At 36.4% G+C, this 22,665-nt stretch overlaps 1 protein-coding gene across 5 annotated transcripts in view; it reads right to left on the reverse strand.

Moving 5' to 3' along the window:
• Positions 1 to 2,349: 2,349 nt before the first annotated feature.
• The window catches only part of CDH12 (cadherin 12), a 1,156,262-nt gene continuing 1,135,946 nt past the window's right edge, over positions 2,350 to 22,665 (reverse strand). For all 5 annotated transcript variants that reach the window (XM_060191184.1, XM_060191183.1, XM_060191185.1 and 2 more), the window contains 4 exons: positions 12,794 to 12,915; positions 10,370 to 10,487; positions 6,512 to 6,763; positions 2,350 to 3,774 (listed from right to left, as the gene is read on the reverse strand). In XM_060191184.1, coding sequence (XP_060047167.1) covers positions 3,275 to 3,774; positions 6,512 to 6,763; positions 10,370 to 10,487; positions 12,794 to 12,915 — 992 coding nt within the window. In that variant the 3' untranslated portion in view covers positions 2,350 to 3,274. The remainder of the gene's footprint in view (positions 3,775 to 6,511; positions 6,764 to 10,369; positions 10,488 to 12,793; positions 12,916 to 22,665) is intronic.

Here is a 22,665-nt window from a genome sequence, read left to right on the forward strand (position 1 = left end):
TAATAGAGTCTCCTGTTCTAATATGTGATGTGTAAATCTATAAACTATGAAATTTACCGTTCAAGCATTTTTGTATTTTTATTATGATTTACCGATCTGTATGGTCTGCATAGTTCTCTGTTATCAGTATATAAATGATTCATACATTGGAATTAAATGTCAAACTTGTAAAACATGAAGTGGAACAAATTATTTCTACCAAACAGAATGGAAATCAGGTAGGTTAAGTTGCTTACCCTATATGATAGCACTGGTCATAAATAAAACCCATACATGAATAATTTAAGATTATTTCAGTATGACACACTGTTTTACTTATGTGTTGTCTATTTCCTTGAGTAAAGTTAAAAGCTACATTTAAAATGTGCATGTATAATTAACTCACATGTGATATTTACATAAAATAAACATGTAGTGTAATAAAGTCATGATATATAATTATCATTAAATTATTTTGGTGCCATCTATCAAATCCAAGACCTCACACATGTAAGGATGTGTTCTTACACTGAATTACAACCTTTATTCAATTACTACTAATAACCAAAATTAACCATGTACATTCTCAACATAATAATTAATGAGTGAATTCAGTGACTATATTGTATATTATAAAAGAACCCTAGGTATTCCAAGTGTTGAGATGCTAGATTTAATGTTTTCTGTAGAATAGTGATATTCCTCAATTTGACTTTCAAACCTGTACATCAAGAAAATGACCACTTCTTTTTTCTAGTTTCTCATTCTATCTGAAATTATTTTTATTCATATGTATTTGTTTGTCCCATGTAACCAGGTACAACATTGGAAATTATTGTTGGATTCGGGAAATAGCTGAGTGTGTGAGAACACATTATCAGTGTGCCTGAGGCCCCAAAATACACTATTTGATCCCTAGAACCACTATTTACCAGAATAAAGCAATGTTCTGCTATCTCTTTCTCTTTAGCTCTCTCATAAGTAAATAAATATATCTTTTGAAAATTTTCAAATAAAGCAGAGTGATGTTTTCTCTCAGTCTCATGAAAAATGCTATCATATGTAATAAATATATCTTGAAAATAAGAAAAATGCCCTTAATATATATATATATATATATATATATGTATGTATGTATATATATATATATACATATATATATACATACATACATATATATATATATATATATATATATATATATATATATCTTTGTGACTTGAATTGTGCCACACTAAAATTATTATATTAAAGCTCAAAACACCAGTACCTTAGAATGTGATCATAATTTTGAAAGAGTAATTTGAAAGTTAATTAAGGTAAAATTAAATGAGTGGCTCAGTAGGACCAATGACCTTACAAGAAGGATCCACATAGAGCAAAAAGCCTGTCAAGACAAAGAGGGAAAATGGCCATGTAGAAGCCTAGGAGAAATTCCCTTAGAAGAAACCAATATCTGAACACCTTGATCTTGACTTTCAACATCTAGAATGACATTAGCATAAAGTTTTATAAGCCATTCAGAGTATGCAAATATGAGATCTTCCATCTAAAGGGGCAAGACACACAAATTTAAAGGAGCAACTGTCGCAATATACTTATTTGTTAAGAAAATTTAAAGTAAGGATTTAGTATCAGTGGAACTGAATATAATTCAGTTATTTTTCCCATGTGAAAATTATTACATTCAGAATTTTGCAAATATTTTTTAAAGTCTTATCAAGAGAGTTGAATAATGAGCGTGTCTTCAGGATGCAGCTATAAGCATCTTTTATTTTCTGTGTATAGTGTTTAATATCTCTTCATATGTAGTTATAATATTAAGCAAGTTTATAGCTATACACTTAGCTGTTAATTTATCTTATACGCATTTTAGATAGTGTGCAATCCACCAATAAATAATATGTTTGAGTGTATATAACATGTAGGCGTATGAAACTCAATACTTTCTTAGAAATATGATTAAATTAAAAGTCAAAGTTCTTTCCAGATGTGTTATATAATAGTCTTTACATTGTAATCAATGCAGATGATAGCATAAAGGAGAAAACTCTGAGCTCCAATAAGTAGTGATGATCACGGGTTTAAATCTATCTTAATCAAATAAACAAAAGCAAATTCTGGTTTTTCCTTATTGTTCATTTTAGGAAATTGTCATCGGTTTGTATTTAAGCCCCTGATTTGTATCTCTTAACATATTTTCACACACGCTATAAACCCATCTTTTACTTCTTGATATATATTTTTACTTGACTATCAAAGATTCGTAAGAGTGAAACAAACTCTGAGAAGCTATATGATTAAGTTCTCTTCTCCATGTTTAAATTAATGGTCCTTTTCCCTTCAAACAAAATTCCATAGAAACACAACTCAACAAAAATGTTTAATGAATAAAGACTTAAATAGCCTAGTGACATTTTAAAATTCAACTTTCCACACACCAGCACAAATTAAAATGCAGCCAATGTTTATTTTAATGTAGAGTTTTAGCCCTGAGGCCTCTCTTTATAAAGAGGGATATTTTTTATTTCCTTTTTGAACATTTATTTTTTTGAAAAAAAACATTTTAATGAATACATTTTTAAATATGAACTAACCTTAAAACCAAACACTGCTTTTAAAATTTGGGACTTAGATACTGAATTTGATAGCACATTTATTTCAACTTTCTGAAAGGGTAGTAAACACAAATGTTTTGGCATATCGTTTAAGAATGAAAACAAAAGTCTTCTGAATTATAAGAAAATGGAGTTCAGAAGTTTTCTTCCATTTTCCTGGAGAGGAATTCGAAGTCAGCATGATGCTATTGCTCCTTGACATAAGACTGTGTCTTTGTTTTATGTCTTCTGTGTCTCTGAATCCTGCGATGCCATCACAGCAGAGTGCACTTAACACAACTTTAAGTAAGAGTTTCAATAGGCACTTTAGTGGAATTAAGAAAAATCTAACACTCTTCCACCGTGATGCCACATAACTATCTTCGTTCTAGTTTGTCATGTCAGGAAATTGTACTTAATAGGCCTGAGCTTGTCTCAGTGGGTTTCCAAAGGAACAAAAACAAAACCAAGCACATACATAATAGAGGGTTTATCTTGTGTTGGCAGAACAAACCAAAACTGACGATATGATAAATAGAACAACTTGCTAGAAACCAAATAATCAAACAAATCTTGTCTTATAAAGCCGTGTGTGTGTGTGTGTGTGTGTGTGTGTGTGTGTGTGTGCGTGTGTCCTATTAGAATTTCTTTTTTCCTAAATTTTTCTGGTTACTTGTGGTTTAGCTTTCACTCTTCCCCTATGTGACTTTATCTGGGTTATAACTCTCTTCTTCTCCAAACATATCTGCCAAGACTTTAAAGCGGGGTCCCCAGTCGCTCAGATAGTCATAATCCTGGTCAGCTTCTGTGGTGACAGAATCTATTGAGCTCAGAGACTCTGCTATCGACCCATTTCCTTCATAGGCATATGTGGCCAGTGAATCATAGGGCGGAGCTGTTGGGTCTACATCATTCTCTTGTAGCCTCTGATTAATGAAATCCCTTATGTCTGTGTTATCTTCCATTGGTGGTCTCTGGCGAGGTAAACAGAGAGAGTCGGGCTTGATATCCCTGCGGATTTTGTTGTCTTCAATCACTTTTGGATTTCTCAGAGCACCAATGTCGAAAGCCTGGGTGTCCTCTTCCCCGCCTCCTTCATCATCATAATGGATCACATTGTCTCTGATGTCTTCCTTCGACGTCATCAGTGTGTCCTTTTTCTTCTGCCTCCGCAGAGCTACATACAGCACCACTATGACTAGGACAAGAGAGAAATCACAGTTTTAGAAAATTGCAGCCTATTTCTCCATTAGAAGTAGGACTGATCAGAGCTGGCAGACTTTCCCTAAGGACATCGATTGTTTTGAAAGGTAACATATTATAATTATGATTATATGTTATCTATTATCTTACTCCAGTTTTACTTTGAAACTGTAATTGTCAGGACACCATAAAAAGCTATTCGGAGGTTTAAAAATTGTAGCTTCGATTATTAGCATGTTCTATATTTCTGTTGACTGGCTACGGAAGAAGGGCAAACGCTAGAAGAAGAAGAATAGCTTAATGTCATTCAAAAACAGTGTGTATAACAAGCAGTTGCTCTAAGTCTACAGCTGGCTGTGAAGTGTTGATATAATTATGATCCAGGTGGTGGAGCACTTGGTTAAGTGCACATATTACCATTCACAAGACCTGGGTTCAAGCCCCCAGTACCCACCAGTAGAGGGAAAGCTTCACAAGCAGTGAAGCAGTGCTGCAGGTGTCACTCTGTCTTCTCACCTCTCTCTGTTCTATCAAGTAAAATGAATTTTAAAAATTAAAAAAAAGGTTGATATAATTAAATTTGAATACTACAGCATTTAGGTGACACTTTGCTAGGTTTCACATACCAGTATTGTCACCACTTTTAGGAGCAGTGAATATGATTAAAGAAATAAAAGAAAGAAGAAGGAAAGAAGAGATGGAGGAAATCGAGGGAGAAGATAAAAGAGGAAGGATACAGGAAAAAGGGACTTTATTTTGTAACATGTCCAAACAGATATGCAGTCATTTCAATTCTACACCTTGTCAGAATGAAATGGTTTCCAAACTAAGTCTCTTACACTGTGATAACTTCCATGAATCGTGACTGTATTTGGAAATGCAGTATATTTGCTTTCATATTATCATTAGTGAAATTTCTCTTTAATCTTAGGGTATGCACAGTCATCTTTTCTACAAGGATGGGTTTCATTTTTCCCAGGAGCCGACACACACAGATTCAGACAATGTATCAGCATCCTCCTTTGCTTGAATGAAAAAAAGAAAAGAAAGGAAAGGAAAAAAAAAAGAGAAAAGAAAAAAGAAGAGAAAAGAGAAAATTTCAGGTCCTGCTGTATGTTGGTGGAGAACAAGACTGGGGGCAAGAGCATCTTGCAGATAATTGAGAAATTTGAAAAATCTAACATAAACTGTTGTTACTATAAACCATTAACCCTCCCTAATAAGATGCAAAAATAGGAAAAAAGACACTGAATCAAAAAAAGAATATCTTCTCCCCAAATAAAATGCACATGACAAAGAAAAAAAATCCCTAAGCAGACTTGATGACAGAAGCCAGAGTGTAAACATCAGTTGCTGTACGCTAGCTGACCGTCCATTCTGGGATATCACAGCTTCAAGATGGCCACCCGGAAGTATTCTGACAAATTAGTAACAGGTGGCAGTTCTGGGACTGTATTGAACCCTGAGGACCACAAGGACAAAGGTGAGCATCCAGAACATGACTCGACATCGGGATTGATATGGCTAGCCTCTGGAACTCAAGAGTGAGAGGAGAAGGTTCTACTTGAAGTTAAATGCCTAATTCATCATGGTCGATTCTAGATGCAGGGACATTAATTTGATCACTACTCTTGTAACATTTATAACATCAGCATATATTCCAGTCTTCAGCCATTACAGTTTTCAAGGTCATAAAGAAGACAGTTTTACACACCAAGACTGCTTGTGTGGCATTCACACTAGGCCGCGAAAACTAGGTTAGAACTATATCCTTCAAACTTAATCTGAGTTTCTGACTCCAGCAATGTTCTGCACAAACCAGTGTCCTATATCATGATTTATATACAAGTGAGTAAATCATTCTTCTTTCTAGAGATAAATGAAAGCTTGTCAAGACTTCCCAGGGTTTCAAGATGTGTGTGTGTGTGTGTGTGTCTGAGTTTGATGTTGGTATTTATATATCCCTAACGATGTGATATATGCAACACTAGTCAGCTGTTAAAAGAGTTAAAGCAGTCTCTCTCTTTTTAAAAGACTTTTTAAATTTTTCTTTATTAATGAGTAAGATTGGAGGAGAGATAAAGAAGCAGATATCACTCTGGTACATGTGTTGCCAGGGACTGAACTTGGGCCCTCATGCTTAAGAGTCCAGTGCTTTATCCACTTTGCCACCTCCCGGGCCACCAAAGTGGTCTCTTTTACTTCATCTTGGATGGAACTTCAAGAAATCATATTAAGTGAGATAAATCAAAAAGTAGAATCACAGTACTGTGTGATCTCACTTACACATGCAACTTAAGAAACAAGTACAGAAAGGAAAGCAAAAGCAAAGTGAAAATTAGAATGAATGTGATGAATTATACCAAAGGAAATAATTTAGAGAAAGGACAGTTTATAGAGGATGTTGGTCTTGGTGCATGATAGCGTAAACGGACCTAAGTTGGAGGTGAAAGTGTTTAGCAAACACCTATCATGGGGAAGTGAGAATTTTTACCCATGCAGCAAACACTTTACTATAAACTGTTATCCCCCCCAATAAAATTATTGGGAAAATAGTAATTTAACTTGAATGTGCTGCAGCATAATCTTCCTTCTATAAAGATGTGGCATCTCAATGAAGAAAAAAACTGACTTACCATGTAAATTGAAGAGAAACAGGGAAGTGGGGGTAGAGGGAGGGGAGAATGAAGAAAGAATTAAGGAAAGAGAATGTGATCAATATTGAGACCAACCTAATAGTATAACAATGCACAGTAGGATTGCAATCAGAGCTCCAGTGCTGAGTCCCACAGGTAGAAAAATTGCTTCCACATTGCAAGACAAGATGGTACCATCAGAGTCACATCTACAAACTCGAATAGTCATTGTGCTGGTGCTGCTCTGGACAGGATAACTGCTATCTTCTATTACAACAGGAAGAGAATATAACTCTTGCTGCCTGCGGCTGTATCCATTTCTTTGGGTTTCAATTCCAGCTGTGTTGTCTACAAAACAAGACATTCATGATAAGATGGTTATAGGGATTTCACTTCAAATCGTAAAGTTGATATCTGTTAAGCAGTAGGAATCCCTATTTGAACTGGGGGGGGGGGGCACCCGTATCTTAGTTCTTCTTTTTGTCATGATGAAAATTGTCTAAATGTAATCATATGCAATCAAAATAACCCTTGGAAAAAGTGAAACATTAATCTTGTCTTTTGTAGAAATTAAATGTTCTGTTCAGAAAACTATAAAAGGGTTTGCACAGTAAAAAATAGTACTTAGTCTTGCACCTACTTTTCTGATATAAAAGTCCCATCAAGAAAAACTCTATTTCTTAAGTCAGGAACAGAAGGATGAATATTGGGTGATCTCACACAAAGGCAGAAGTTGAAAAACAAGATCAGAAGAGAAAACACTAAGCAGAACTTGGAATGCACTTGAAGTATTGCACTAAAGTAAAAGACTCTGGGGTGTGTGGCAGGGAGGGTTCAGGTCCTGGAACATGATGGCAGAGGACCCAATGGGGGTTGTATTGTTATGTGGAAATCTGAGAAATGGTGTGCATGTACCAACTATTGTATTTACTGTCAAGTGTAAAATATTAACCCCCTAATTAAAAAAAAAAAGAAAAACTCTATTTCTGAGGATTTCTCTTTGCATGATAGTAGATCTCACAAAATATGACTGTATAAAAGATTATCAATGAACCTATCATTGAAAATATAAGACTATAGGTTAATTATTTTTAATTTAAAACTTGATTTAAAAATTATTTGGGTATCTTTGTTCTTTATAGACATTTTCAGTTTTACTTATTAAGTTGTGAAAGAGCATGCATATGCTCTTTTTTATAACACATATTTAAAAACTCAGAACTGAAGGACTTAGCAATGGTGCACCTGGTAGAATGTATATGTTACAATGTGAAAGGACGCAAGTTCAAACTCCTGGCCCTCATGCACAGGGAGGATGCCTTACAAATGGTAGTGCAGTGCTGTAAGTGCCTTTCTTTCTTTACCCCTCTCTATCTCCCTCCTCCATCTCTATTTCTTTCTGTCTCTAGACAATAAATAAAATTAATAAATAAAAGTTTTTGAAAAGAAATAGTTAAAAAAACAAACTTCGAGATTAATAAACAATGTTGTAAGCATCAAAAGTATAACAATTAACCTTATAGAATAATTTCAAAGCAATTTTAGATCTTAGGAAATCCTTAATTGTAATGTCTACTTGGAAAAGTACAAGGCAATATACATTTTTATTTTATATAAATTGTATTAAAATTCCTGTACACACTATTCATTTGCATGAATTTGCTTTTATACATTTTCCATGCATAGAACCGATTTTATTCATAATGACATTTTACTTTTTGTATTTACTAATGTGACATCTAAAATATTTCATTTTCTCAGAAAGAAATCTATGTTTGTTTTAACATAAACATATGTAATCCCACTGATAGGGTAAAATACATTTAGGATAATTAGTCATGAACATATAAATATTGCACTAGAGAAACTTCATAATAGTTTCATTCTCTCAGATATCAAACTCTAAAATTCAGCGTGTAACATGCTGAGTGTAAACCAGTAACACAGTAGCATGTAATTAAATTTTTCAAAAGAACAGAATTTAATGTCGTCACTAAAGTGAACACTTAGGGTGAGATGGGAAAATACATATTGGGGGTCACGCGGTGGCTGACCAGCTTAAGAACACAGTGTGAGGCACATGGGCACCTTCTCTCTCAATTTCTCTCTGCGCAGCAGGTTGAGTGCAGGTGGCACAAAGTGCAAGGACCAGCACAAACATCCTGGTTCGAGCCCCAGGCTCCCCACCTGCAGGGGAGTTGCTTCACAGGTGGTGAAGCAGGTCTGCAGGTGTCTGTCTTTCTCTCCCCCTCTCTGTTTTCCCCTCCTCTCTCCATCTCTCTCCGTCCTATCCAGCAATGACAACATCAGTAATAACAACAATAATAACTACAACAATAAAACAACAAGGGCAACAAAAGGGAATGAATAAATAAATACATATTTTTAAAAAATCCATGGACCTTTCTCCATGGAGCATCAGATCATTGAGTTTAAATTATAATCCCTTAAATAATTGTTTTCATATGTTTAAAATCACTTTATTGGGGAGGATAACATATTAGCAGAGAGTTGTTCTATGTTCTATGTAGTTTCCTATCTCCTCATGGCAGCTGCCTGTCATTATCTTCCTCTATCACTGTCCACTTGATACACAATTCTCTCAACCAGTTTACACCTCCCCTGTTTAGAGTACTTAATTCCACTACAATAGAATATAGCTAGTCTAAGTTAATTCCAATATTTTTCTTTTGCCTCTTTGGTTTGTTTCTTCAGTTCCATTTATGAAACAGTTTTATGTTACCCACATGGCAGGGCAAGCCTATGACTTGGTTTGTCTTACAAAGTTTATTCCTATGATGTTTTAATCAGAATTATACACATCCATTCTACTCTCAAAATGCTTCAGCATTTGTGATAAAACATGTCATCCAGTGATAAATAATGCACTTTATATTTGCAATGCTGCTTTATTTAAAATTATTCCTTACCTCACACTATTGGCTGCAAAAATATTCTATCTAATTATTTTCTATGACAAAGATTTTCAACTTTGCTTTATACCCCTAAGTATTTGAAGGACACTAAGTATTCTCAAATATCCTTTTTATTCTATCAACCATCATCATTATTTTCTAAACATTACACTAGCTATTTGGTAAAACTAGCTCTTCACTGTTTTGTGTTATGAAAAATAAACACAGGAGTTTTTAGTTCTAACTCTTGTCAATTATAGAAAATTAGAATCACAAAATGACTCACAGCAAATAAAGTCAGAATCAGCAACCTTCACTTAGTTTGAATATTTCAAGCCCGATGCCATTTGTTTGTGTAGAGGTTGGAACAGAGGCATATTTAGTTAAGACTAGCAGTAAGAGTGGTGGTACTAGAGACAGTAGTAGTAATATCCTAGAAATGTAAGTGTAGATTAGATTCTATAGGTGCTACTTAAATGATTTTTGAAGCCAACATGTTTTAGGCACTGTGCCAAAGGATTATCATATTTTACTTTGTGTTTCGATAAATTCAGTGAGGATAAAATTATTGACTCTAACAATACTAAGAGTATGCCATCTCAGTACTAATGAGCAGAAATGCACATCTGTATCACTGTAATTGAAAATTCTGTGGCGTGGTCTTTTTTTTTTTAACTGCATATTATGAAAATGAAATGATTGCAAAGAAGTTACCTATGTGCATGGGCAAACACTGTGTAAGTGTAACAGATGGTACACTTAGACAGGGAAAACATTCAGTCTAACAGGTAGTCTTTTATTTGATTGAACCATTAAGGGACTGTATAGATTTAAAGTGGAAGTAATTTGCCCCATTAGATGTATTCTATTTCAAAAACAGGAAATGCATGGAACTGCTGATTACATAATTTTGTATGTCTCATATACGGATTTCATATTTTGAGAATTTTAGCACTATTAGCAAATACATGGATTTCTACCTTTCTGCCCTTTCACAAAGGTCTAGAATGAAAGGTAACATTTATGTGGTGAAACTTACTTCTGAAGTCACGGACTGTAAAATTTGGTTTGATGGCAGCTTCAGGTGATAATCTAAAGGAGAATTGCTGTCCAGCAGGTGAAAGGTCACGGTCTGCAGCGCTGACTATCTGAATGATCTGAAACAAAGTTGAGATAAAACTTGAAGCCATACAAGAGAAGAACTTTGCATACAAAACTAGTATATTTCTTTAATGAAGGAAGAAAATCGACTGAAATGACCTGAGGTAGATGTCAGTGGACCAAGTACTTAAAGATAAATCATATATAAATATCTTGATTCGACAGCTATTGATGGAAAGTAGAATTATATGGTGTGGGTTGACTCTAAATCAATATATACACAAATATAAAGTTTTAACAGCTTTGAAATATCTCACTACTAGTCAAAATCAGGGTGAAGGCTTCTCTCATACATTCTAACTAGATGAAATAATGTTTCCTAACCAAAATATAAAACTGTTTACTGGAAACAAAACCTCTGATATTAAAAATACCTTGCATTAACAACATTTGAGTGTGGTTATATTTGTAAAAATGATTTTTATTTTTTAGAAATGTATAAAATTACTAGAAAGAGAGCTGCAAAGGAAGCACATCTAGTTTCACTATTTTGTTTGTTTTCCCAAATGATTGTAAACTTTACTTTCAATGATCTTTTTACAAAGTGACATCAACATTATTTTTTTTTTATTATCTTTATCTATTGAATAGAGACAGCCAGAAATCGAGAGGGTAGAGTGAGACAGGGAGGGGCAGAGGCAAAGAGACACCTGCATCCCTGCTTCACCACTCACAAAGCTTTCTCCCTGCAAGTGGAGTTGGTGTATTGCACCAATGTAAAAGACTCTGGGGAGGGAGGACAGTCCAAAAAGGATGACAGTGGACCTTGTGGGGGGTGTATTGTTATGTGGAAAACTAGAAATGTTATGCATGTACACACTAGTGTATTTATTGTCAAATATAAAACATTAATCCCCCAATAAAGAAATATTTTAAAAATGCACTAGAAGTGTCTGTGCTTATGGAGATATTTGACTTATATATTTATGTTGCTAAAAATGTTATTCATTACATAAAACTATCATTTGACATAAGACCAAGTGTAATTGAAAATAGAGATTCTGGGTTTTATTTGATATTAATGTACTAGGTATATGACTTGTAAACATCACAAGATTACTATTATGTGATAAGTGATAAATTTAAGAGGTAAAGGTAGGAAAAGACATGTGGAACGTTAATGAATCTGTGGTGTATATATGTCCATTGGCAGTTACCAGTGGGGGGAAGGAGCAAGAGGTTTAATGGGGGTTGGGGGTATTCATTGACAGGAGAATTGAGATCAGAAGTGGAGCTGCACTATGTAAACTAGAATGCCTATTTATTATGTAAAAACAGAACAGGTGACTAATACAGGCCTGGCAGTTGTTGATATTTGAGGTGAGAGTGTCAAACCATGAATCAGAGACAACATAGATTTTTAAAATCGCCTTTTTTCAATTAAAATATGTTTTCATATTTTCTACATATATGTACAAAAATCTTGCTCTATAGTAAATGCTACCAAAGATTAAAAATGACATTTTCATAATGAAGATTTTGTGTCAAATATTAATTTTGTATTCAATTAAGAAACAGAACTTCAAATTTGTTTAAATGAGTATTTTTTTTAATTTAAAAGTGATTGAACTGAACAGCTAACCAAAATAATTGCTTATATATATATTCCCTTTGATCCCTAGGTACAAGATTTTGTATTAATCAGTCTTTTTTCATGACTGAGTCCTATTACATTATATTGTGCATGATGTGCTATGCTGTTATGTTATGCAATTATGCATTAATTAGTTCTTTAACTCACTCATTTAAAATAGTGCCGAAAAACTGGTAACATCATACCACCATCAAACCTCAAATTTTGACATTAACATTTATTTACAATGTAGTCTCATAGTCTTGTTCTTTTTTTTCATATATTTTGAATAACACAATTGTTCTAATTAAAGTAAACAGACAGCAAATTTTATGTTTTATAGCTAATCCTGTTTAATTATCTCAGGAGCACATTTTCACATCTCCCCCCAAAATATACTAGTTCACCACATCCACCATCAAAGTTCCTTTAACCTCCAGTGGAATGTATTAGACACACACACACATGAGAAAAAAACAGATGAAAAAGAAGCAGAAGGAAAGACACGAAATGAGAGAAAGAAAGAATGAAAGAAAAAAAGAAAGAAAGAAAGAAAGAAAGAAAGAAAGAAAGAAAGAAAGAAAGAAAGAAAGAAGAGAAAGGAAAATGGAAGGAAGAAGAAAAGAGAAAGATTGAGAAGAGGAGAGGAAGAAAGAAGAGTCTTATAATTTAACAACATGCATATAATGTGCATTTATATACATGTAATTAACAAAGTTAATCTGATACCTGTCCTGGTTTGGCATTTTCACACACAGCTGTCTCATATGGCACAGATAATTCTGGAGGAAATTCATTGACATCTAGAACATTAATCAATATGTTGACTTTGCTGGCTAATAGTGGGTTGCCTGTTTAAAACATAAAAAAGAGAATGTTGATTACAAAATTTGGCAGTTGTTGATTGCACAGTCAAATGTTTCATTATTTAGTTTAGATTAACATTTTTATCAAACTTCCAATGAATAGAGATTGCACTGCAAAAATACACAATTTTATGCATGCATCTTTTGAAAAACAACATTAAAAACAGACATTGCTTTACAGTCTCTCGTACATTAAGTTCACCACTGAAAGTACAATTCCAGTGGTCAGCAACTGGCCACTTCTCGACCCACCTCCTTCTCTTCAACTACTAGTTTATTTTAGAAGTTCAAAAACAGATTTTTGCTTAATTCATTCCATCTGTATTTTTTTTCTCTACACCACACATACAAATGATACAATACAGTATTTATTTTTCATCTGCCTTGTTTCACTAAGCATAATATTGCCATGTTGTTGAAACTGTAGGATTTTAGCTATTGTTTTCAAATAGTAGTATTCCCTATTGTATTACATATGTTTACTCAATCATCTCTCAGTGGCCAACTAGGTTGTTTCTAAGTCTTGCCTTTACATTAGTGTTATGAAAATATAAGTGCCTGTATTGCTTCATATTATGATTTTTCAATGTTCTGTAAGATATTTCACCTGGAAAGTTGACTTACTTCTTTGTCATGAGCATGACCCAGGTTTGAGTATGCTCTTCACACTTGAGGAGACTTCAATGCTGTGGTGTCATTCCCTCTCTCACTCTTTTAGATTGATCATTTTGGAGGGGCATATAATTACTCATAGTACTCTCTTATTTAGATAGTTTATCTCAGTAATAACAGCCTAATTACTAGTATTTAAAATACGGCTTATGGGGGAGACATATCATAATGGTTATACAAACAGACTCTCATGCCTGAGGCCCTAATGCCAATCTTTCATGTCACCATAAACTAGCGCAGAGAAGTACTCCAGTAAAAGAAAGAAAGAAAAAAGAAAGAAAGAAAGAAAGAAAGAAAGAAAGAAAGAAAGAAAGAAAGAAATATTATAGCTTACATAGAATTCAAAAGTAAAGTCGAAGGTCAATAAAATACTTAACTTGGATAATGTGTTGTTGGATATGATTTGCATGTGTTGAAAAAATTTTAATCTATGTTCATCATAGATATTGACCTAATATTGTCTTGATTTTGTGATGCCTTTTCTGAATTCAACACCAGGCTAATGTTGACTCATAGAATGTGTATAGAGCGTTTTCAGTTTCACGCTAAAATTTAAGAAAGTTAGGGGGAAAATATAATCCCTTGAGAATCTGGTACAACTCACTCCTGAAACCATCTCATACTGGGATTTTTTTTCTAACTTTTTATTGAGAGGCTGCTCTACAATGCAGTCACTGTTACATGCATATAAATTCACTATGCATCTAGACCCACATAATTCTCTTCAACCCTTTCCTAACCACCCTTTCCCAGAATTCCTTTCTTTGATGCAATAAACCATGCCCAATTCATGTTACACTTTGCTTTCTTCTTATTCATAATTATTAGGACCCACATATAAGAGATCATTTGGTATTTGGCCTTTTCTTTTTGGTTATTTCACTTAACATGATGTCTTCCACTTTCACCCAAGATGATGCAAAGGAGACAACTTTATTATATTTTACAGCCGAATAGTATTACAACATGTGTATATATGAGAGATTTTTAACCACTCATCTGTCCTTGGACATCTGAGTTGCTTCCATGGTTTAGCAATTGCAAATTGTGCTGTTATGAACATGGGTATACATATCTTCTGATAGGTGTTTCATTTGGATAAATGTCAAGGAGAAAATTGCTAGGTCATATAGCAGGTCTATTTCTAGTGCTCTGAGAAATACCAAGGCTGTTTTCCACAAGTAATGGATTGATATCTCCACCAGCAGTGCAAGAGTGTCTCTTTTTCTCCATATCCTCTCCAACATTTGTTGTTACTGTCTTTTCTAACATATGACATTCTCACAGGTGTATGTCACTGTTGTCTTTATTTACACTTATTTGATAATCAGTGACTATGAGTACTTTCTCATTTCCCGGTTGACCCTATGTATCTATTCTTCCGTAAGGTTTCTGTTCATAGCATCACCTCATTTTCTTATGTGTTTGCTTATTTTCTTGGTGTTAAGTTTATTGAGCTCTATATGAATTTTGACTATTAGACCTTTATCTAAAGTGTGTTGTATAAAGGTCTTCTCCCACACTGTATGATGTCTTTATGTTAGTTTGGTGACACCCCTTGCTGTGTAGAAAATTTTCAATTTGATATTGTCCCATTGATTTACTTTTTGTTGTTGTGTTCTTTGCTGTTGAATTTGAATCTCTGGAGATATTCTGAAGCACAGGTCATGGAGTGTTCTGTCGATATTTTTGTCTAAGTATTGATAGTTTTTCTTTCTAATCTAATACCCATATTTTTAATCATCTTGGAGTTGACTTTTGTGCTTGGTGATATGTGGTAGTCCGGTTTCATTTGTTGGCATATTTCAACCCAGTTTTTCCAGCACCACTTGTTGAAGATACTCTCCTTTCTCCATTTAATATTCTGGGTCCATTTGTCAAAAAGGAGTTGTCCATAGGTGTGGTGGCTTAGTTCTAGATTTTCAATTAAAATGAAATGTATATGTGTTTTGGTTCTAGACTAGACTGTTTTTTGTTTGTTTGTTTTTATTTATTCCCTTTTGTTGCCCTTGTTGTTTTATTTTTGCAGTATTGTTGTTGTTACTGATGTCATTGCTGTTGGATAGGACAGAGAGAAATGGAGAGAAGAGGGGAAGACAGAGAGGGGGAGATAAAGCTAGACACCTACAGATCTGCTTCATCACTTATGAAGCAACTCCCCTGCATATGGGGAGCTGGGGGCTCTAATAGGCCTCCCCAGACCGATCCTTGTACTTTGTGCTGCTGAGCTTAACCCACTTAACCCCCAATTCCCCCTAGACTGTTTTGAGTGTAGTAGCTCTATAATATAGTTTTAGGTCAGGAAGTGTGATGCCTCTAGTCTTATTCTTTTCCCTCAAGTTTGGCACAGCAATCCTAGGGATTTTTGGTTCCAGACAATGTTTCTGTAACTTTTGTTCTATCTCTTTGAAGATTAAATATGTATATGGCTCTGGGGAGGGTAGCCATTTTGATTATGTTAATGTTTCCTATCTACAAGCATGGAAAATATTTCCAATTCTTTGTATCTTTTTCTATTTCCTTGAAGAATGATTCATAGCTTTTGGTGTACAAATCCTTCACAGTCTTGTTAACTTTATTCCTAAAAGTTTCTGTGGGCAAGGGCTTATGAGGTTGGATGAGAACCAGATTAACAACTACCCCGGTCATCTCACAAATGCAAAGCTGGATGAACTTAAGCAACAAACAAATCAGAATCAGAGGCTCTACATGGGGGAGAACCCAAGTGGTCAGCAGGCCTTGCAGCATGAGGAGGGGGACTCAAGGGAGTAGTGGTTGTGAAGGTCCTCACTGAGTTTGGTCAGAGTCTGAATATTTTGTTTTACCAGTCCAGATTCATTTACATAAAAAGAGCATTCTTTCTGCAGGAAGACGCAGGCCCTGCCCTTCTCAGCTGTCAGTAGTTCAAGTGAGCACCCGATGGTTCTAGAGAGTCACTTTAGCAAGAGCAAGGTAATCTGCCACTGGAGAGAAGCAAGGGTGTCCATAGTGGAGTCAACAACCTGCTGGAGTTTCTCAGTGAAGTCTTCTTCTGTAAAGAGACTGTGACCCAGAGCACCCCCAGCCATACCCATGGAGACAGTTAAACCCATGCCCACCAGAACAAGAAGAAAAACTGCTCTGCAAGGCCTGGGGGCCAGAAGCAGCCAGGCAAGCTCTGCCTCTCCATAGAGTGGGAACTGGGGGACCATGGTTACCAGTATGCCTGGACTAGTGGTGGAGTTCTTAATGCATGGAAAGAGAGTGCTATTGTACCAAAATTGTATCAGTGAAGTAGCGGTAGTAGTGCCATAGACAGTGAGATTTTGGAGACACTGGAAGGGGGAGGCTAGAAGTGGTCTGGTGACATAGCATGTAAGCTGCATCTCTTGTAGGGACCCAGTCTCCCACAGTGGAATATTATGAAGAGGCTGGGAGAAGCAGAAAGAATGGTTGGTAGAGACAGGAATATAAGAATCAATAGGCACAGTGGCAAAAGATAGGTCTCTGAAGAGAAGCACACACAAAGCAGTGGGAGGCATCGGGGGGTATGGTGTGATTAAGGAGTGAAAGGGCATACTGGATATACTGTAGCCTTAAGGTATATCTCACAGATTTTGAACTGCCAGAGGTATACAGGAGAGGGGGAAGTCATGGCAGTTAAGGAAATTAGGGTCCCAATAAGGATGGAGGTTGTATGGTTAGTGCAGATAGCTGAGGTAGAATTAGCACTGAGCAAAGCAATCAGAGCAAGGAAGAGAACAGTAGAGGAGGGGTTAGGGTGGGGAAAGCAGCCTTAGCTTGGGAGACATGGAGGTCCTTCCATGTCACCCATGCCACTTTCTTCTTCTGGCATTTTCGTTTCCTGGGCTCTTGACTTATGGAGAGTCTGACCAGCTTGTTTGTAGGTGGGCTGGTATCTGACATATCCGGCCGGTATCCACAGGGTATTTGGTTGGTCCTGTGGAAAAACACAAGCAAATCCTCTTCCCATGGTTAGTAGGGGATTAGGCCCTTTCCATAAGCCATCAAGGGGGTCCTTCTAACGTACCCAGATAGGTGGTACCAGGGAGGGTGTTTCCCAATGTATCATGATGGGAGGTTTTTCAAAATTTTTGTAAATAATGAATAGGTTAAGTGTGATTAGTGCAAGAGCTAATTGTATGTTAGGAGGGTAGGCCCCACCGTTTTTTTTTTTTTTAATAATTGAGTTTTGAGTGTGCAGTGGACTCTTTCAACTATACCTTGGCCCTGGAGATTGTAAGGTATTCCAGTGGAATGGGAGATGTGCCAAAGTGCGCAAAAGGTTTTAAAGGAGATACTGGTAAAGGCCAGGCCATTGTCAGTTTTTATTTGCTGAGCCATGATGGTGAAACAGGAGAGCACATGGAAGATTACTTTTTTAATGTCCTCTCCCATTTGAGCTGTAGCCCAGATGAATTTGGAACAAGTATTTACTGTCACAGAAACATACTTTTGTCTGCCAAAGTTGGTGATGTGTCTTACGTCAATCTGCCACAGAGTGTTGGGCTTCAGGCCATGAGGACTTACCCCAGGGGCCTGAACCCCAGGAGTATTGATGACAAAGGAGCAAGTTTTAAGAATCCTTTTTAACTGGGAGATTGGGATGTTAGAGAATCTTTGAGCCAAGTCTTTCAGGTTAACATGGGTGAGGTCATGAAAGGTTTGAGCATCTGAAAGGGAAGTGAGCAAAACTCCAGTCGAGGCTAGCTGATCTGCTTGTGCATTACCATCGGACAGTACATATGTGCTGAGTATATATTGGCCTTCTTCTGTGAGTCAGAATAGTGGACACCTGGACTAGTAATGGGGACAAAGGATTTTCATCTAGGTGCACAAAGGAGCGTGATATCCAAGGCAAGAGATTTACCACATAAATACTGTCAGAAAAAAGGTTAAAGGCTTAAGGGCCATATAGACTGCATATAGCTCTTTGAATTGGGGTGATCTATCAGTCAGAGGATAAAAGTGAGTTGCAGATGGGTGGTGTGTAGTGGGATCATGGTAAATAACAACATCTGGACCCTCTGCACCCCCATCAGTAAAGATGATTGGTGCATCTTTAATAGAGGACCGAGAGAAAAATGCATGGGCCCAACCAAGGTAGTTTGGTGGAAGTAAAGTCAGGCCTGCTGAATGGCACAGTCTCCAGCAGGTTAGAAGTGACTGCAAAGCAGAAAGTCCTGGACTAAACTGAAATTATTTTCCCTAACATTGATAATTTAAAGACTTTTTGGCATATTTAAAATACACAGCTATTACCCGAGGACAATAAAAATGGTGGAAGCAAGTCAGGCTTGCTGAATGTCACAGTTCCCAGCAGGCTAGCGCTAACTGCAAAGCGGGGAGTCCTAAGACTAAACTGAAGCTATTTTTACTTCCATTGATAATTTAAAGACTTATTGGCTATATTGGGTATGCACAAATATACCTTGGGCTATTAAAGAGATATCCCCAAGGGATGTACATAGTAACAGTAATTATGGCAGTGAGTGTAACAAGACTAAAAATGGCCTAGGAGCAGAAGCTGCTATACCTATTGAAAGGCTTTCAGAAAAAGAACGATGTTGTCCCCACTACAGCTTCTCAATTAGCTGGACTCAGACCAAAAGCCAGAATTATGTGTGGCTTATAGTATGAGTGACAGACTGTGGTCTTCAGCTAAATATAGAGAGGCCTTATTACTTACCCTCACCCATAGACTCCCTGTTTCTGCTTACAGGAGTCTACAATAAATATAGAGGTTGTGTAGTTAAATATCAAATGTTAGGCTATATGGGTAGAAGTTAGTAAACTTTCTTATATGCAAAGGTTAACCAGAAGAGAGCTCCCATGGTGTGTGCTTACTTTACAGCAGAAGATTTCTTTAGGTAGACAGCTTACTAGATATTACAAAAGACTTGGTTTAGACCCGTCCAAGAATGGGTTAAGAAGAAAAACTAGTAGATTTAGTTTCAGGGAGAAACGTGTATTCATACAGAAGGTCAGAACAGGGAGATGGTCAAAACACAGATGGTCATTTCAAGGGAACTTTCAAGGGAAGATTTAGGCTAACCCCAACGCAGGCAACTTACGGGAAAATTTAGTCTACTCCAGACCAAGGGAACTTTCAAGGATCGATTTAGGCTACCCCAGACCCAGAAAACTTTCAAGAGAAGATAAGAATGCCCCAGACCAAGGGAGCTTTCTAAGGAAAACATATCCATAAAAACAATAGTGTTGTTAAAGGTTATTCTTGATGTTAATAAAAACAATCTAGGGGCCGGGTAGTGGTGCACCTGGTTGAGCACACATATTACAGTGCACAAGGACCCTGGTCCCCACCTGCAGGGGGAAAGCTTTGTAAGTGGTGAAACAGGGCTGCAGGTGTCTCTCAGTCTCTCTCCCTGTCTATCTCCCCTCCTCCTCTCAATTTCTGGCTGTCTCTATCCAATAAATAAAGATAATAAAAAATAAAATAAAAATAAACACTCTTGCATGATGTCAACTGTAGCCTTGATGTTAATGAAAACAACTTTATATGATGTCAATGATATCCAGGTAAAAATTGTTTAAAAATAATCCTCTGCAGACAGAGGCCAGAGGTGCCTCTCTCCTGCACTTGAATCAACTAATGTGTCTCTCACTTCATGTATTCACCCTAACACCCCCTTTCCTTCTGGGACCCTAAATAACTGTGGCAGGTGCTGGTCCCTGGCAGTAGGTATAGGCAGACTGCTCTCCATCTGTCTTTAGGGTACTGGTTTTCTTTTTTTAATTTTATTAAACTTATTTTTTATTTATTCCTTTTTGTTGTCCTTGTTGGTTTTTTATTGTTGTTGTTATTGATGTCATTGTTGTTGGATAGGATAGAGAGAAATGGAGAGAGGAAGGGAAGACAGAGAAGGGGAGAGAAAGATAGACACCTGCAGCAGACCTGCTTCACCTCCTGTGAAGCGACTCCCCTGCAGGTGGGGAGCCAGGGTCTAGAACCGGGATCCTGGCAAATGCTAGAAGAAGAAGACCGGGATCCTTAAGCCGGTCCTTGCACTTCACACCACCTGTGCTTAACCCGCTGTGCTACGGCCCGACTTCCGGGTAGTGGTTTTCTATCTGTCCCAAAAAGCCAAGCAAGCTGGTTATGTAGTAGCCACTGGACACTGGGTAGTGAAAAAGGGGTGACAATAACATCAGGCTCTTTAGTGAGCACTTGTAAGGATCTTTCATGGCCCTGTTTTATCATGGAGGCTGGGATGTCTAGATGTCTAGTTCTGTTAGGAGCCAGGACATCCCCCCCCCCCACAGAGGTATGGAGCCATTCGAGAGACACCCCCTGTTTGAGAGCACCCACAAGGGTGGGGGTGGTGTTAAAGATCAAGAAGCTCACTGCAGCTTTCTTTTTTTTTTTTTTTTTTTAGAATCATAGCGGGAAAGCTGCATATTTGACAGGGACTGATTAACTACTAGGGTTTTTAGTGCCTGAGGTTTTAAGGTCTCTTTTGGAATCTAGTCATTTATCTCCCTGAAACAGGTTCAACAGGGGTTGGAGGGAGCTGATAGGAATTTTGAGCCAAGGATGAAGCCAATTAAGGTTTCCAAGGAAACTGTAGATTGCACAAAAGCAATTTAGCTGGGAAGGTTAGAACCCATTTAAGAGGCCTGACCACAGTTAAGGTGATCTCAGTACCAAGGAATTTTAAGGGTGGGAGGAGCTGAACCTTATGTAGTGTTATCTGTAATCCTACACTAGCCTAAACTTGTTGCTTTTTTTTTTTTTTTTTCCTCTCGCCCTACCCCCCTGAGACAGCAAGAGATTCGCTTTCACCCTTCCTATCATCAATGATTTGGGCCTGCAGATAGATATGAGTGGGTTATTTTCCACAAGGGCATGGCCAACAGTCCTACTACATGCCAAGAGGTGGTGGCCCCGCTCTGGCGGGAAGCCTAAAACAGGGCCTAAAAATGTATCATTACATAGAGGGCATTTTGTTCTGGACAGAGGACCCCAAAAGTGTTCCAAACCTAAAAGAAACCACTGTATAAGCGTTGAAATCAAAATCTGTAATGTTATAAAACATTAGTCAACTTTACTATCTTTACTCACATTACCAACTTCACTAAGTGGGAATTATCTACGTTTGTTTCAGCTTGGCAATAATGACTCACATACACAGATAAAAGTCAGCAATGTGTAAAATAAAATTCCCTTTTTTTGAACAGACTAGATATTATAAAAACAATTAAATTAATGTCAAACACTTCATAAGGTTTGCACTGTGCCTATATACCAAAACATATTTCATAGAGAAACTAATTTAAACTTCAAAACAGTTCTGGTAGAGATATCATTATTGTCCTTCTTACTGTATATGGAACTCTGAGGAATAGAAGGGCAATTTACATTTTATGTAAAACTACAAGGTGACAGTGGAAAGATGAGTGTTAAACTTAAGTGGTTTGGTTCTGAGTCCTTACTCATAAAATTCACTATATATTATACATTCTAAACATAAAACAACTATCTAGCTACTTAAACATAGATAGCTAATTCACGTTGGACATCAGTAAATTCATGTGAATAATTTAACCTATTCAACTTCCATATAATGCAAAAATCAGACTCCATTGTACCTGGTATATAAAGCCATATGAAGAGAAAATTTTTCATTCCTAATTATATTCCTAAGTAAATGTGAGAATGGATTCTAAACTTACAAGAAGGTTAAGATTTTTGGGACAGTTATATTTGCATAAGAGAGCTATTTTATAATGTATATATTATTATAATTTAAACCAGATTATACTCCTATTAAATTATCATTTGATAGATTTAACTTGCTTTTCCTCCTACGTTACAGATTTTGATATCAGCTACAGTGAGAAGTGAAAAAAATCACTATTGTAGCATCATATTATTAAAAGTATTTCTCAATGGAGAACCTTTATTTTTTAGTTAATACATTTTTTCATATGCGCTTTTTCAGTATACTGAATAATTTATAGAATTACTGAATTTGGGGGTCAGTGGTGGTGCACTGAGTTAAGCACACATATCATGCTCAAGGATCTGGGTCAGAGGACACT

This window comes from Erinaceus europaeus, chromosome 5, assembly GCF_950295315.1.
Source record: "Erinaceus europaeus chromosome 5, mEriEur2.1, whole genome shotgun sequence".
NCBI classification, from domain to species: Eukaryota; Metazoa; Chordata; class Mammalia; order Eulipotyphla; family Erinaceidae; genus Erinaceus; species Erinaceus europaeus.